Source organism: Xiphophorus maculatus, chromosome 16, assembly GCF_002775205.1.
Source record: "Xiphophorus maculatus strain JP 163 A chromosome 16, X_maculatus-5.0-male, whole genome shotgun sequence".
Taxonomy (NCBI): domain Eukaryota; kingdom Metazoa; phylum Chordata; class Actinopteri; order Cyprinodontiformes; family Poeciliidae; genus Xiphophorus; species Xiphophorus maculatus.
In genome coordinates, this window is record NC_036458.1 from 13,901,774 (window position 1) to 13,917,669 (window position 15,896).

The following is a 15,896-nucleotide window of genomic DNA, read 5'->3' on the forward strand; positions in this document are numbered from 1 at the left end:
AAAGTTTTGGCCACACGCGGATTTTATTAGATAGCTTTCCGAATGTTTATTGTCGACACAGAATGCAATTATCGTGTTTGACTTTTCTTGGACATCATCACTGTCGGAAGCATGCAAAAATAAATTACTGTGCAGTGCGTGAATAGTTTTTGTCATTCCAGTTGTTGTTTTTTATTTAAAAAAAAAAAAACTATGCACATAAAGCATAGACAAAACTGATACTTGTTTAATTACAATTTTCAATCTGAAACAAGCTTCTCAGTTGAATAAAAATAACTTTACATATACATTTGCTCGCGGTGTGAATAACTGTATGGATTCAAAGATCAGATAGCTACGTTTACTAAAATATTACTAACTGGTTTAAAGTGGCCACCTGGAATACAATAAACATGTTTTGTTTTTTTAATTTAGACATAATCAGCATTAGGTGTCAATAGAAAAGCGTTACCTCCTTGCGGCCACGAGGCTGAAGTGCAATTGGAACAAATCCTAAAATAATAATCATTAACACCATTTGTATGCAGTCTTGTTTAAATGTTAGGCTTGAGGTTCTTGGTGCAGCCTGATGGTTATTTTTATAGGCAGCTAGCACAGGAAAATGTCTGACTGCAGTGGTCTGCGTTAGCAGCGATTTTGTGCGACCTGGCCAGATTTTTCCAGGTCGTGCGTAAGTCTGCTCTGCGTACAGGACTGCGGTGTTGGAGTTAAACTCACTCCGTGTTTTGACGCTGCTGAGGCAGCACAGTGGAGGAGGGGGGAAGAGGAGGAGGAGGAGGAGGAGGAGGAGGAGGAGGAGGAGGAGGAGGAGGAGGAGGAGGAGGAGGAGGAGGAGGAGTTGCCGCCGCCGCCGCTCGCATCTAATCTGGATTAAAGAGTCCTCTCTGCGGTCAGGATTCCCTGTAATGGTTTCATGATGAACCGAACTGGTCTGACGCTTCATGCAGTCAGCAGCGACGCTTAAACTGCGGCGGGTTGAATAATTTTAATTAAATTTGAGTGAATTTTTGAGACGAGAAGGACCTCTGGGGCAGTAAAGTTGCTTGAATAATTGTTGGTTCATAGATGGATGGATACCGACGCGTAGCAGCAGCGACACACACTGCGCTCTGCAGCAGCAGGCGGGCTGAACACTGCAGACCCACGCTCCATGCACGCTTCTGCATTTCACGATGAGAGAGCATCGCTACCGAATAAACAACGCCATCTTCTTAAGCATGTCACAATCAGGTGAGTAGGTCCTACTGCTGTTATTGAGGAGTGCAAATAATCTGGCACTTGCACTGCAGATGGCGGTTTTTCCAAAAGTAGTAGAATTGTTTAAATGTGGAGTCAGAAAACATCTCCAATAACTGATCATTTACTTGTCTTCAAATACGACTTTTTCTTAATGAAAGGTGTCATATAGTACTAAACGGTTCTCGTTAAGCCAGTTATTAAAGTTTTTTTCTTTTTTTTTAATATAATTATCAAAATGTCTGTGGCAGACATTAGAGGTAGATTTCACTCTGATAACATTGGGATAAACGTTCTGCCTATTTTTAGTCTGCAATCATCGTGTCATCCCAGAGGCATATCCTCTCATTTCTCATGTCTGCTATGCAAAAACTAATCTTTCGTTTTATTTTATTCATTGCATTTTATCCCACTGCAACTCATAATCCAGGATAGACAGAGTGACACGCACATAAATTCACAATGCTGATTTAAGGGTCAGGTCAGTGTGGGATTTTCAGATGGTTTCATCAAGATTTTACCTTATTCGTCTCTGCTTGTATTTAAAAATAAGAAGTGAATTAGGCAGATTGGGGGTGTAAAAAATGTGGCTTGTGTTGTGCCACCGATAGCAGTAGATCAGTTCAGTTTATGACTCAGTATTACATTAAAATTGATTATCAGATATCCAGATGCTGATTCTGACCAATCATTCATGCCTTCAACAACTAGTTTTCATTCTGCATCCTGGATTTCTGTTACCAATTCACCTGGTGTGTGTGTGGGAGGGGTGGATGTGTGTGTGTCGGTAAAGATCTGATTTCTGATAAACATCTGTTTGTCTGAAAACAGTAAGACTTTATCAAAGACTTTCAAAATTCAGAGATTTGTACACAATTCCTTAGTATTTGGTGTAGCTGCTTTTTTAAGTGCATGACATGAGTCAAATGTTGTATCTTTTCTCCTCAAGCTTTATCTAGTGTAACTGAGTCAGGTTTGCCCGTCGATCCTGCTCATGCTCACTTTCAGGTCTGCCTATAAATTTTCCATAAACCTGAGGTCAGGCCTGTTCAATGGCCACTTCAAAACCTGGTCTTTGTCAACCTTAATCCACTGCGTAGCTAAGTATACCGTATTCTTAGAGTCATTGTCCATTTGGAAGAACCATCCGCGTCCAAGCTTTATTTCTTGGGTAATGTCTTAAGTTGTTGTTTCTGTATTTTTCACATAATGTCCATTACTCATGATAATTATGATCGGTTTTTAGAGTGCACATGTTCCTCCTGCAGAAAAACATCCACAAAACATGCGTCTGCCCCTCCGGTACATCACAGTTGGGATGGTGTCCAAAGACCTTGAAACTTTCTGTTTTCCCCCATAGTCATCGTGACCAAACGCTTGAATTGTGGTTTCATCAGACAAGACGAAATATCTCCTTTGTCCCATGAACGCATTTCCTTTCAATCCATGCCAGTGGTGTTTAATCTTTTATATCTTTATTTTTTGTATATTATAACTTGGCACTATAGATATCTGGAAATTTAGCTAAAAAAAGACCCAGAATTGTAGAAGTCTTACAAACTTCACCCATTACTGTGTCTCCAGTTAACTCAAACATTGGGAATTAACCTGAAACTCACAAGGCCATGATATCATCATGTGGCCTTTCCCAAATTATTTAAAGTTGTAATAATTTTACTGTTTGTAAACCTGTGAATATAAAGAACTTGTTTTTATTCTAGCATTTAGCAATCAGAAATAATTTAGCTAAATCCTAACTAAATCTATCTAAAACAGTAAATGCTTAGTCCGATTTAATTTGACACAATGACAAAGAAATGTTATGTGTATTTTTACACCGTGCATTTAATTATAGGGATTTGACTGCAGATAAGAGTGGTGAGTTGGCTCTTGATGCTTTTTTTGTTGCCTTTATTTTTGGTCATGGGTCTCTTCCATGGTTAGCTGAATTGTCTGGGAACCGCTCTCTGAAACAGATAAAATAATGTCTTCAATAATTAAATTTTTTTTAAAAAACTTTACCATTGATGTTCAGGTAGGAGTGTTTTTCTTTCTCCTCTTAATTGAGCTGAAAATAGTTCAGAGTCCTCCCTGGGAAGCTGCCAGGCCTCTGCTGACTCCACTCAGCAGCAAAGATATTTAACGTTTTGCTCCTTATGTCAGCAGGAACTTTTTCCAAATTGACTCGTGAGTCATAATTGATTAGCCTGACACAGGGTTGTCTGCAGCAACAGCAGCTCAACCATATGCAGAGCAGCACTTCTGGTTAATTAGATTGAAAACGAAAAAGCCCAGCGTGTTTGTGTTCAAATTGATGTCCTGATGATGTTCATGAAGTGGAGGCATATTGTGGAAACGTATAGTAAGTTGTACAAGTTGTTAATGAATTCCTACTATGATGTATTGGAGTGATATTTTTATTTTTATTTTTTTTTTGCAAAACCAGTAAATGTGGTGGATTATGTACAATCTTTACACTTAGATAAACAATTGCACAAATGTAATATTTGAATGCACATGAGAAAAATAATATTTACACCATGAAAATCTGTTGGTAGAACAAATGAATCTTTCATTTGTTCTTTAAAGCTTTCAATCTTTCATTGAAAGCTCTTAAATGCAAAAATATTGAAGTTCACAGTTAATCCACTTTTAGCCTGGATCTTATGACATTGTGTACTCTGCCCAGTCTCCCTGACATACTGCATGGCTGTGGATGTTCAGTGTAAACAAACTTTTAAAAGGCTTGCTATAGATCAGCATGCTCTCAAGGGCTTGGTCTAATTGCTGTGCTTTCAAAGCTTTAATGGGCCATAGTTTCTAAAAGCCAGGGTTTTTTTGTTGTTGTTGTTCTTTATGTTTGCAACAAAGTGAAGTTTTGGCTCAGCTTTGATGTAAGTGGTAATTGTTAATTGGCTCTGTAAATACAAATCCATCTCACCAAATTAAAATATGATCAAAAGGTTTCTTTTTTTCTAGTATTTGAATTTAAAGGGGGGAATTCACATAAAATCACTAATGATAGAGTAACATATTTCAAAAATGTCTTCTTGTTCATTTGAAAAAACATTGTCATGATGGTGATCTGAGACATTGTATGAGAGTGGGACCCCCTACTGATCTTGAGGCTATGAGCAATAGTATAGTTTGTTTATGTCTTGGTTTGGGAGTTATCAATCCATTTATAGATTTTGTTTCACCTGAACGTGACTTTTTGAGTTTAAAAAATATATGGTGAGGTTCCAAAATGACCAACAGACTAATGTTAATACAAAAAATAAAAAAGCTCTGAGATAAACACTTTGGGAGAACTCAAGAGCTCACAAGGGCCTCTGCTGATCTGGAGGCATTAAAAGGCGGCTTATTCGACTTTGGCCATCTCTGGTTCCCTGAATGCCTGCAGAGGGGTAGGTTTAAATCAAGGAAATCTACAGAGAGGATTGGAAACAAGGGCAGTGCAATTAAAAGGGAACGTAAAGTGTAAAGTGGATGTGTTGCTGCAGATACATTAGCCACCGTTTAACATGTTGTCCCTTTTCCACTCCATTTGCAAGGTACGTCTGGATAAACTGCAGCTAGGCCTACAGTTTCACATTCATGACATTAGCTCCTGGTTTATATTCATCATGGAGGAGAGCAAGCTTATCTTCAGCCTGGACCACCATGATGAAGGTCCCTCTGTTGTCTTTTCCAAAGACAAACTGCAAACCCTGGATTGCCAGCATGACCTCAGTTTAAGGATGAATCTAGACCTGAACCAAAGCCACCACCCCCAGCCTCTCTACCTGCCGCACTCTCCTTTATCTCCAGGTTCTTTAACCGATTTAACATCAGCATCAGCAGACCTCCTCATCTCAACTGGCTTGGTCAAATCCTCCTCCACAGACCTGAAGCCAAAGGAAAGCAGCACCCTGAGAGGTAAGCCCCTCCTCAGCCTAGTCAAGTCCCTCAGTACAGAAATCTCCCGCCGGGGTGAGCCTGATGACAGTCTGTCAAAGTCAGACTCCAAGCTGCATCTGCATCCCTGGAAGCAAGTTACTCATCCAAAGATGCCAGAATGTGGGCCTGTATCGGGGGTGTTGAGCGAAAATGAGGACTGGGCATCCCCCCGGTCTGCCGGCAGCATGTCTCCCACTGAACCCCGGGGCAGTTCCCTAATAGCTGAACTGGAGGACACCAGGAGGAGGTTTTCAGAGGCCATGCAGGATCCATTAAGCATGCTGAGTAAGATCATGGGGGATGAGAGCTCTGGAAGCCCCAAGCAGGGCAGAGCATCTGGTACAGGAGACTCATCAGCCTCCCAGGGAAGCAGTGAAAGAGACGGGTGCAGTGAAGATTTAGACCTCAGGTGTAGAAAGAGAACGGACAGTGAGAACAGAGCTCTGTGTGACGCTCCACTCAAAAGACTCCAAGAAGATCAATTGATGCAATCTTCAGACTTCCCAAAACAAAACATGCAAAGCCGAGACAAGCATCTAGAAATCTGCACCTATGGGGATGTAATGGAGCTTCAGACGATTTCCACAGGGAAATATCCCAAAACTAACCTCCAGTCTCAAGTCTCTGTATCAGGAACATCATTGCCTTTTTACTGGCTCATCCCCATAGGTCTACTGGCTTACGGACTCTTTGTTCTCCCTCTGCCACCATACTTTGCCGGTCTGTCCATGGGGATTGCATGTGGCTTTATATTGGGCTTAGTGGTGGTCTTCGTGTTTGCCCCCCGACGTGTCCGCAGCAGAAACAAACAGGGGTCTCAAGGCAAGTCCACTCCCATGAACGTGGATCTGCTGGATGGAAAGTCCATGGACACAGAAATCATTGAGGTAATTCCTGAGAAACACTTTGATTATATGTTACTACTTCTTTTTTGGAATTAGTAATGTTTTGTATTTATACAAGTTGGAGTCATTAAGACCCAAACTCTAAATCTTGGACAGTTCTTCCTCTCCAGTGGTGCTGGAGGTCTAAGGTGCATTACTCCTGCTTTTTTCCGTTTTTATAATTAAATCTCTAAGAAAGTTTAGAAATTATTCCTTTGCTTGATCTCCTTAGGAGTTTACTCTTTGTCACATTACTTATTTGGCTACATAAAAACAAGCTGTATTACGAGCTTTGCATGAGGGAAGGTTTGCACAGCAGCAGATATTTGAGATGCCGTAAAGCACAAGCAGCCCATCATAGATTATTTTTGAGGCTATTTCTGTCTAACAAACTGCCTGCAGGCTCTGCAAGTTCAGCATCGTGGAGAAGGTCATAATGAACACAGAGTTATTGAGATAAACAAAGTGACATTTCAGATACATCTACTGTGGGGTGAGATGGAGGCATTCTGCTGGGTCTCATGTTTCCCCTCCTGCTGAGCTGTACTGTTACATTTTGCTCTGTCACTGAGACATTATCACCAACTCACAGGTTATTTATTGCTTGCATTGCTATTTATGATTTGAGATTTGGAGGTGTATCTTTCTACTTTCAGGGCTGGATGAATGAGGCGCACAGCTATGATCCTGACACCTTCCACCCCTCCATACTGCACTCAGTTTATGTGACGCTGGATGGGAGCAGGCTTCACTTGGCAAACCCCCGTGCCAGCATCCCCCGGTGGGCAGCTTTTGATGAGCCACTCCATGAAGCCGTGTTTTTGCACAGCCGTACTTACCAGCTGGCTAACAGCAAGGTGAATGTTTGCTCAAACAAGTCTAACCTGTTTACCTCAGAAGAACAGAGCACAGACCTTGATGGGGGAAAAAGGAGAAAGCAGAGGTGACCTCTGAACTGAACTTTTCACACTGACCTGTCTGCACCCACTTTGTCACCTAACACTGAGGTGACAGACCTACAGGACCAAGTGATGATGCACTGAACAAACTTGATCTCTCTGCACTTATCAGGCTTGCAAAGCGTTTCAGCTTAATGACAGGATAAACATTTTGCATGCCATCTCTTTGACATGCACATTGAAGGTTTAGAAGAATGAAAATAATATGGAAATGATTGCTATTTGTCAGTGGCTGATGCAAATGTGTTTCTCCCAGGTGTCTCTGGTGCCTCCTGGTTTAGCTCGTAAGAGGGTTTGGAACAAGAAGTACCCCATCTGCATCACTCTGGCTGAGGAGGAGCTGGAGGTAGAGAGTCTATTGGAAGGGCAGGAGGAGGGTGAAACAGCAGAGAAACCCAGCATCCCTAGCCATCGGTCTCCTGCCACTCTGTACCTATTTGGCCGCACAGGAAGAGAGAAAGAGGAATGGTTTCAGCACCTTCTGTCTGCTTCAAAGGCTGAACCCCAAAGTGAATCGAGCCCAGAGGAGAACACAGGTAATAAGAATGTACTTACCTGGTGAGCAACTTATCTTATTTTGATAAGGGTTTATGCATAAGATCAGGGTTTTATCAACCAGCTGTCATCTTCTATCTGTCATACAGAAGCACAGACTGGCGGAGAGGCTGTTAAGGAAGCCCCAGAGGAGTTCGCCGACTTGTCAATGAAAACAAAAATGTTGCTGGAGTACAGCACCTACATGATGCAGCTGATTGGCTCAGACAGAAATAGTCCTATTCTCAGCCCCAGCTGCAGTGACAAAGGAAGCCCCTCAGCTGGCAAAAAGGTCCAGAAGCTACATTTGTACTTAGCTTTAGCTCCACTATGACACATATAGTGCCTTGCATAAAATCCTGAGAATTTTCAAAGTTGCTAACTTTTGGGGGGAATTTATGGGAATCAGTGGAATAAAAAGAAATAAATCTGGAATTTGAAATATCAAAGTTTGGCTTTTTAAATATGGTTTGAGGAAATACTATATATTTTAGCATTAAATTGACAAGCAGATTTCTTGCAAATTTGCTTTAGTATATCAATGTTATCTTTCAGTGAAATGCACATAGCACACTACTAGCTGTCACTGTAACCAGCTTCCTTGTTCATGCTGAAGTTGTAACATGGTATAATGTGAAAAGTTAAAATCCTGGGAATTCTGTTGCAAGGCACTGTAATGGGAACTGCTGATTAAACAAAGTACCAGATCAAGCAGCTTATTTTGTCACCCAATATAATAACTTTCTTTATATTATCCACAGATTTCCACTGAAGATTGTGTTTCTGGGAGTGAAGCCGGAGAGGACATCGGGCCGGTCACTGAGTCGGGTGGATGCTCCACAGACAGCCAGTCTGCATGGATAAATTCTCTGGTGGGGAGGATTTTCTGGGACTTTCTCCGAGAAAAATACTGGGCCGATCAAGTGGCTCACAAAATCCAGAAGAAACTCAGTAAGATCAAGGTGAAGCTGACTAATTTCGTATTTCTGACAGATGTTTTTTTTTTTTTTATTATTTATATTTGATCCATCAATGAGTCAGTACACATCAAGTGTTCAAGGACTTCCTGTTGATCCTGACTACATTAAAGCAAAAATGAGATGCTCATCTATTTTTATCACATAGGCAGCGGGCATGTTAAAGGTTTAACAATGATAAATTGCTTGTCTTTAAGTATTGCTTTGCACAAGATCATAAGACAGTCACACATACTCCTCAGCTCTTTGTTTACATGAGAGCGAAAGCGTTTGCTGACAATGCACTCTTCCGGGTTTTCAAGTCAGGTGGGATACTACAGAAGACAAATGATGACACTGCATCACTCTTTACTCATTTCTTCTTCTTTTTGCCTCACACCATCCCTTTTAGTCTCCTACATGCACACACATTCATCCACGCTACAGTTAACCCTTTCTGCTTATTGGTTTGAGAGGTAGATATCTCTCAAACCAATAAGAGGTAGATATCTCTCAAACCAATAAGCAATAATCTGTGAGGTTTTTCTCTTTGATATCAACACTCCATACTTACAGATGAAATTCTCCTCCTGTTTTATACAGTTGCCTTACTTCATGAATGAGTTGACCCTAGCTGATCTGGACATGGGAAGCTGCCTTCCTCAAGTCTTAACCACATCAACACCTACACTGGATCGCAGAGGTACAGCATGCTTTATGCCAGTTTATATTGATTGTACTTACCCTGAACCTTCATCCCAGGGAGCTTTTTGATTGTTGGGAACTTTCAACATTTCTATCAATCCTGGTTCATTGCGTTACCACTAAGTACCTCTGTACATTAGGTAAATCCAGTTCTCAGATCAGTTGGGCTGTTAAGCATTGTTGTCATCTTAAATGTAAAAGAAAAATTGTGAAAGAGCTTTGCAACCTCCAAAAGCCATCTATAGGCAGACAGATATTTTGCAAATACATTATTTAGATTTAGCCTTTTATGCAGTTTCAGTCAGATAGAAAAAAAACTCAACAGGGGTTCACAACAACTAAAATCAGACTACGCATTACTTCTGATTTATTTTCAAAACAAGATTTGCATGGTATCATGCAAAACATGACAATGTGGTTTTATTGCTAAACGTGACTATAACAATATCGGTTGAAATTAAGTAATATTTTCCTAACTCTACTTTTTTCCCTCATCTTCCCAGGTCACACACTTCTCTCCTTGGTCTCTCTGATTTAGGTCACCAGGATCTCTATTAGTTGTGGGTCAAAAAGGGCATTGAAAGTTCATCCGAACCACAGCACTGCATATTCAGTAACTGATACATCACCTGTTTTTATTAGTGCCTCTGAACAAAGCCAAAACACTTTGTTAATGAAGACTGAAAGTACTAAACAGACAGAAAAAAAATAAACATGGAATCAGCTTGTTTGTGAAACTGATTAATCCAAACTCGGAAATCTTGGCAAACAACAATGTGGTAGACCATTGTTGCAGAAAGAGATAAGCTTAAGTAAGGCTGAGGATAGAGTCAGACGATACAGATAAGTAAGTTAGAAAGAAGGAGCAGCCATGACATAGTGATCTAGAAACTCAAGAAAGCCAAACTAAGGGCATCCAATGTTAATTTGACATCATATATAATCATGTCCTCTTCCAACAGTCCCAATGTATGTATGTAAGTTTAAATTGGCCCTAGGAGTTGGTGCATCAGTGCTTCATTACTCATCTCAAGTGCCTGTTTGCTGCCCGTGATGGACTAGCGACCTGACCATGTTGTTCCCCGACTCTCACTGAAAGAATAATTCAAAATATCTTCTTAGTACCACTAATGGGACCTGTACCCCAGTTTGGGAAGTATGGTAATAGATTTTTCCCAAATGTGGTTTACTATGAGCAGATAAACATCATAGTTTGGTATTGATTTCTTGGAACGAAGCCACGAATATTTAAATTGTTAGCAAAATGATCAAGCTGAACATGAAAATTCTAATTACTCTTAAAAATAAACCTAACCTTTTCATAGTTATTTCATAAAGAGTATCCCCTTATAATTTTTACTTCTATCTAGTAAGCAAAACAAGTGTACTCAAATGGTTCAGGTCATAATCTTGTTTGTTGTGTAACAAATAGGATCGCACTCTCTCATTGTCTCATTTAGTGAAGTGATTAGCAATCCTCTTAATCAAGCATTTCCATCCATGACATGTCAAAGCTAGGCTCTACTTATCTAGCATCGCTCCGGCCAGATTAGCTTTTGGCTCATGCTCCAAGATAACCTCATGGCTTAGATCAAAGTCCATTAAGGACACTGTTTGTCCGTATTCCCGCTACTTAACTTCCTCCTCCCGTTTTACCTCCAGGTTTGTGGCTGGACGTGGAGTTAGTGTACACAGGCTGCCTTCAGATGACCCTGGAGACTAAGATGAACCTGTGTAAGCTGGGCAAAGAGGGAGAGGCTGAAGCTCACAGTATTCCCGAGAACCTGCAAATGGGGTGAGCCCCTTGGAAACTTTACATGAAATATGCTGGGGTTTAATGAAGAAAAATGTTCAGAGCTCGAGGTTCACAGCAACCAATGCCACTGTGTTTTTTTTAGCTCTAAGCCGAGGCTGTGTTTACTAGCAGATAGCGACGAAGAGTCCTGCAGTGCTGGGTCTTCTGACGAAGAGGAAATACCCCCATTTGATCCACAGAGTTCACTGGGTGATAAGAACACTCCTGCAGCGACTGATGGGTGAATTTTTGCCACAAACATAATCAAATTACAGAAGAACGGCATATCAGCTGTGCAAAGCTATTGATTTACTCGCCAACTTTGCAGTTTTTCTTCTTTGCAGGCACGCAGGTGGTAGTACAGGCAGGAAAATCCTGAGATTTGTGGATAAAATAGCAAAATCCAAATACTTCCAAAAGGCCACCGAAAACGAGTACATCAAGAAGAAAATAGCTGAGGTCTCCAACATGCCCCTAATGCTCAGTGTCGAGGTCCTGGAGCTTTCTGGAACACTCACCATCAACATACCTCCTCCTCCGACTGATAGAATCTGGTACTTACCTTTACCCTCCTGATCTTAATTTCTTTTTAAGATTTTCATATTTACAGGAAACCTCATATATGTTTTCATCTTCCGCCAATTTCCTAGCTAACATTTGTTTGGTTTCAGGTATAGTTTCCGAGTGCCTCCCAGGTTAGACCTCCATGTGCGCCCCATGCTTGGAGAGAGGGAGGTCACCTTTACTCATGTGACAGAGTGGATCGAGAAAAAACTCCAGTGCGAGTTCCAGGTCAGTACATCAATTCACCATCTGTGTTGCCTTCATATTATTTAATAATCCCTGTATTGATTAGTAAATATGTTTACTCTCTGTATCTGAACAGAAAATATTTGTCATGCCCAACATGGATGATTTATATCTGCCCCTGATGACATCCGGCCTGGAAAACCCTCCTGCATCCCTCCACTCCTCTGTGATTTCAACTTCCCACCAGTCTTCCATGGAGTCTCAGGAATACATGTCAGAATAGCGCCACCTTGTGGCTGCAGAGCACATGTGATGTTGAAGAAAACTAGATGTGCATCTTTTGTGATGAAGCTTTGAGAGTGCAGCAGGTTGATGGTCATCCTAAATGACCTTGTAATCAGTGAAGGAAAAATGCTTCCTGCTGAACTCAAACTGTGACCTTGGGACCACCAGAATTGTGGGGACCAGGATAAGCCCCCCAACCCCCTTCAGGGAGTTTACTCAATTGCATTTTATTAACTAACAAATGTCTTTTTTTTAAGTAGTGCAAAACTGATCAACAGAAACTGCACAACACAAAAAGACATTCATCATTCCATCCATCCATCTCGCATGATATTATTTTATGTTCTTTTCAAATTAAAAATTATTTAAAATTTCAAAATTTTTCATTTTTTAAAGTTTTATTTGCACATAATACATGTACATAATAGAAAAACATATTTCTATTCCTGGTAATATTTTAAGACAGACAAACTAAAAAAAAAAACATGTTGTGAATAAGTAAAATATATTTATTGTTCTGCAAGTAGATTATCAGAAGCCATTCTTTCAGGCCTCCTTTGACAGAGGTTGCGGCATGGTCTTTAGAGGATCTTTTTTCAGTGGCCCCTATGAACAGAGGAGAGGGTAAATGTTTAAAAAGCTTCTGATCCTTAAATTGCAAAGACATGATGTGGTAAACTTGCCCGGCCCGAGCTATAGTGAAGGCCACACATGCAGGATGCCAGGCACCAATGCAGGCCACCTTTCTCAGCCCCTTGTGGGTCTTTCTGGGAAGCTTCTTCGTGTGCCAGCGACTTGTAACTCCTTAATGTAGGAAGCACAGATCCAATCTATCTTGTCATGTGTATTATGGACAGTCCTGTTACTGCAACAAGCTATAACACAGATCCTACCTTTGAAGCCATGACCTTTGGTGACTCCAACGACATCAATCATCTCATCCTGGTAAAACACTGCAGAAATGGGCACGGCTTTCTCCAAGTGCTCCTTGGCCCAGTCCACTTGATCTGCGGCTCTGCCTCCATTCAGCTGCACCTCCATGATGTGAGCCTTCTTCTTCTTCTTCTGATGCGACTGAATCTAGTCGCATCAGTCTAGATGCGACTACAGCCTTCAGTCTAGTCGCATCTAGACTGAAGGCTCAGTCTAGATGTGACTGAGCCTTCCTCAGTCGCATCTAGAGACAAGACAAAAGAGCAACAAGTAAATCAAGCTCTGAAATATCGGGCAATTGTGTTGCCTTTAAGTGGGGATGAAAGACATCTGGCTTTCAACCAGCTATAATTAGGATTAGTAGAAGTCATATTTAAAAACATGTCATGTTGTTATCAGCTTTGTGCAGAAAAAAGGATCCATAAAGCCATTTTAAGATCTGACAACTTTTCCAAGCTTTAAATAATCTGCTTCAGCTGTCAGGATTGACCCTGAAAAAATATTTTTAAACTGATATTTGAAACTGGACTCCTCAGATCTCCTCAGACTCAGTGTCGTGGCCTGAGCCAACGTGCTAAGGATTTACAAGCTGTTCTGTCTGTTGCCTGCTTCTTTTGAAGTGGTGTCATTACACTGTGGCGCAGGTGAATTAAGCCCACCTGAGAGTGAACAATAACCCTGATGACTGAACAGTACTTCTTCATCAGATTAAAATCCTTGGTAATTATGAGAGATGGTAATTATTGGCATTCAAATAACAGAGAATAGCACGTACTAACTACGTTTCTGTGTCTAGAAGCTAAACAACTTCACTGTTTTTCTAATATGCGCATACTTAGGCCAGGGTGGTGCACCTCCCTCAGAGTGTGGGTCATGCCAGCTTTATATCCCAGGAAGGCAGTGAGGTGGACGGGGTGGCTGGGGTCGTCTTTGGGCCACGTGCAGACCCTGCCCCTGTGCTTCTTGCTGCGCCTGTGGGGCAGGAACCCCATGTGCCCGTGGCGTGGGGCGTGGAACTTATGATGAGACTGAAAAACACCATAAGTAGTGCTGAATAGAAGCCGATGACCACCTGAACATTCAATTGACGTGGGTGAGATTTGCACTGAAACATTAAAACAACCTTTTCCAGTCATAGTTTTGAACTAATCCACAAACATTCTTCACATTCTGATATTTTTAAATGTGTCCAAATAAGAACTAGAAATTCACTCTATACATAACCAGCTACTAATCTAACAGTGCCCTCTTTTAAATCCATCATACAAAAGAACACACACTTTCATGTCAAGGACAGAATGGGATACAGCCATGAAAAAATGTACAAAAATATAACCCAAAGTAAGCAAAACAGTGACCCAATACTGACCATCACTTTGCAACCGTCCAGGCAAAGGAGAGCAGGAAAAAGGAACCTGTACTGCTGCAAGTGTCACACATAAGATGATACACAGACTAAGCACTCTAATTTGGTGTTTGGCCCTGTCCAAGAGACATATTCTCTTTCAAACAAGGCAATCTTTGCCAAGCTCTGACAGGAGAAGACAACTACAGGGAAAAGGGTAAAGCGAAAAGTCTGAGGTGGGTTGGGAGATCCAGTAGACGGCAAATTTACAACCGATAAAGGAGAGAGGGAGGACAACAAGGGCTTCACTGTCAAGAAACTAAGGTTTAATTGGACTTTATTTATCCCAGCCAGCAAATTAAATATTTTACCTTACCCTGATGAGTCTTTACTTTCTGCTCTAATATGAGATGGACTCTGTTTGTTGCTACAACTATCAGAATGTAGACAATTCCTTGGGGCTCTGTGAGTGTACTTACTCATATGATCAGATAGACCTACTAGAAGATGCAATGTGATACAATAATATCTGAGTCATCCAAGAGAAGACATGAATCAGATATGATCAAATAGTTTAATTACTTCTCTGTAAACACAGCTCGCTCCTAAAGTTTCCTTTGAAAATGAACCTATGGCAATCATCAGCGCTCAGGGACTGAATTGTTTCTCTGATAGGTTTTTGTATTTTAATCAGACTGTCTAGGAGATTTTAATTAGTAGTTCACAAGTTTTTCTTTTTCCGGGGTATGAATTCAAAGATGAAAATTAAACTTTCTTTAAAGATCTGGTTACTGAACTTGAATATGAATCACGGTTATCTATTAGCCACCAGTGAGTAGGATGGAAAGGGAGGTAAAAAGAAAACAATATTGTCAGGAGAAAGCTACAAAATGAGGTCTTTCAGAGACATTTTTTGAGTAACCAAGTCTTGAAAATAATCCACATGATAGATTTTTTTTCTGGCAAGAATGCCAGAAATAAAAGTCTCTTCTGTCCTACCATTACAAATGTGAAACAACTGTTTGGTAAACCAAGGTGATATTTTGAAGAATCAAAGGATATGCAGAAAAGTACCTCAAGTACAGTGAAGGATCTATTATGCTGTGGGCCTGTTTCAAAAATAACCCTAGGATCCTTGTTTAAAATCATTTAAGCACGACTCTTTCCAAATCTACACATTTTGAATAATACCCTGTTAGACTGTATCAGAAAACTGAAAAAGGGTCATTAGAGGATCATTCAGCAGAATAACCTGAAGATAATAGACACACAAGATTAACAACAAATAAGGCACTGGAGATTTTTCAAAAGAATGAATAAATGGATTTAAATTAAATGTTGGATTTTGTACTTTTTGATGTACAAATATGTACCTGAAAATTGATAAGATGCTCTGTCAGGAAAAATATTCCTAATTAAACAGCAGACAAAATCATATGAATCTCCTTCATTTTAAATTTTTAAATTGTCATACCTTACATTTAGCTTTCTATCAAAGGTCAACAGTCCAACAAATAAATAATCTGTCAAAGGAATATCAATGTTTGTGATGATTGAAATAAAGCTGGAATAAAT

General features: G+C 40.5%; 2 protein-coding genes across 3 annotated transcripts; one reads left to right on the top strand and one right to left on the bottom strand.

Annotated features, from left to right (window-relative positions):
- The first annotated feature begins 849 nt into the window (after positions 1–849).
- Positions 850–12,404, top strand: LOC102218385 (testis-expressed protein 2-like). The gene is made up of 12 exons (XM_005808757.3): positions 850–1,230; positions 4,791–6,062; positions 6,716–6,916; positions 7,275–7,554; positions 7,663–7,844; positions 8,314–8,514; positions 9,112–9,211; positions 10,876–11,008; positions 11,112–11,249; positions 11,353–11,562; positions 11,680–11,800; positions 11,895–12,404. Exons 2-12 carry the CDS (start codon positions 4,863–4,865, stop codon positions 12,039–12,041), a joined length of 2,913 nt encoding a protein of 970 aa, XP_005808814.2. The 5' UTR covers positions 850–1,230; positions 4,791–4,862; the 3' UTR covers positions 12,042–12,404.
- Positions 12,405–12,531: 127 nt separating this feature from the next.
- On the bottom strand, positions 12,532–15,680 carry LOC102218121 (60S ribosomal protein L3). Of its 2 annotated transcripts, none has more exons than XM_023349091.1 (3): positions 12,937–15,680; positions 12,786–12,847; positions 12,532–12,649 (listed from the first exon to the last, which is right to left on the bottom strand). In XM_023349091.1, exons 1-3 carry the CDS (start codon positions 13,082–13,084, stop codon positions 12,590–12,592), a joined length of 270 nt encoding a protein of 89 aa, XP_023204859.1. In that variant the 5' UTR covers positions 13,085–15,680; the 3' UTR covers positions 12,532–12,589. The 2 variants fall into 2 exon arrangements, with proteins under 2 accessions (XP_023204859.1, XP_023204858.1); XM_023349090.1 differs by having other exon boundaries at positions 12,727–12,847.
- Positions 15,681–15,896: the final 216 nt, after the last annotated feature.

What these genes read in the sequence shown, in the direction of transcription:
- LOC102218121 (XM_023349090.1), bottom strand. Translation starts at nt 13,084, where the DNA reads ATGGAGGTGCAGCTGAATGGAGGCAGAGCCGCAGATCAAGTGGACTGG. An exon ending in CAAAGGTCATGGCTTCAAAG is followed by an intron (nt 12,848 to 12,936) that starts GTAGGATCTGTG and finishes TCCTACATTAAG; the next exon opens with GAGTTACAAGTCGCTGGCAC.
- LOC102218385 (XM_005808757.3), top strand. Translation starts at nt 4,863, where the DNA reads ATGGAGGAGAGCAAGCTTATCTTCAGCCTGGACCACCATGATGAAGGT. An exon ending in GCCCCTCAGCTGGCAAAAAG is followed by an intron (nt 7,845 to 8,313) that starts GTCCAGAAGCTA and finishes TATTATCCACAG; the next exon opens with ATTTCCACTGAAGATTGTGT. An exon ending in CCTCCGACTGATAGAATCTG is followed by an intron (nt 11,563 to 11,679) that starts GTACTTACCTTT and finishes GTTTGGTTTCAG; the next exon opens with GTATAGTTTCCGAGTGCCTC.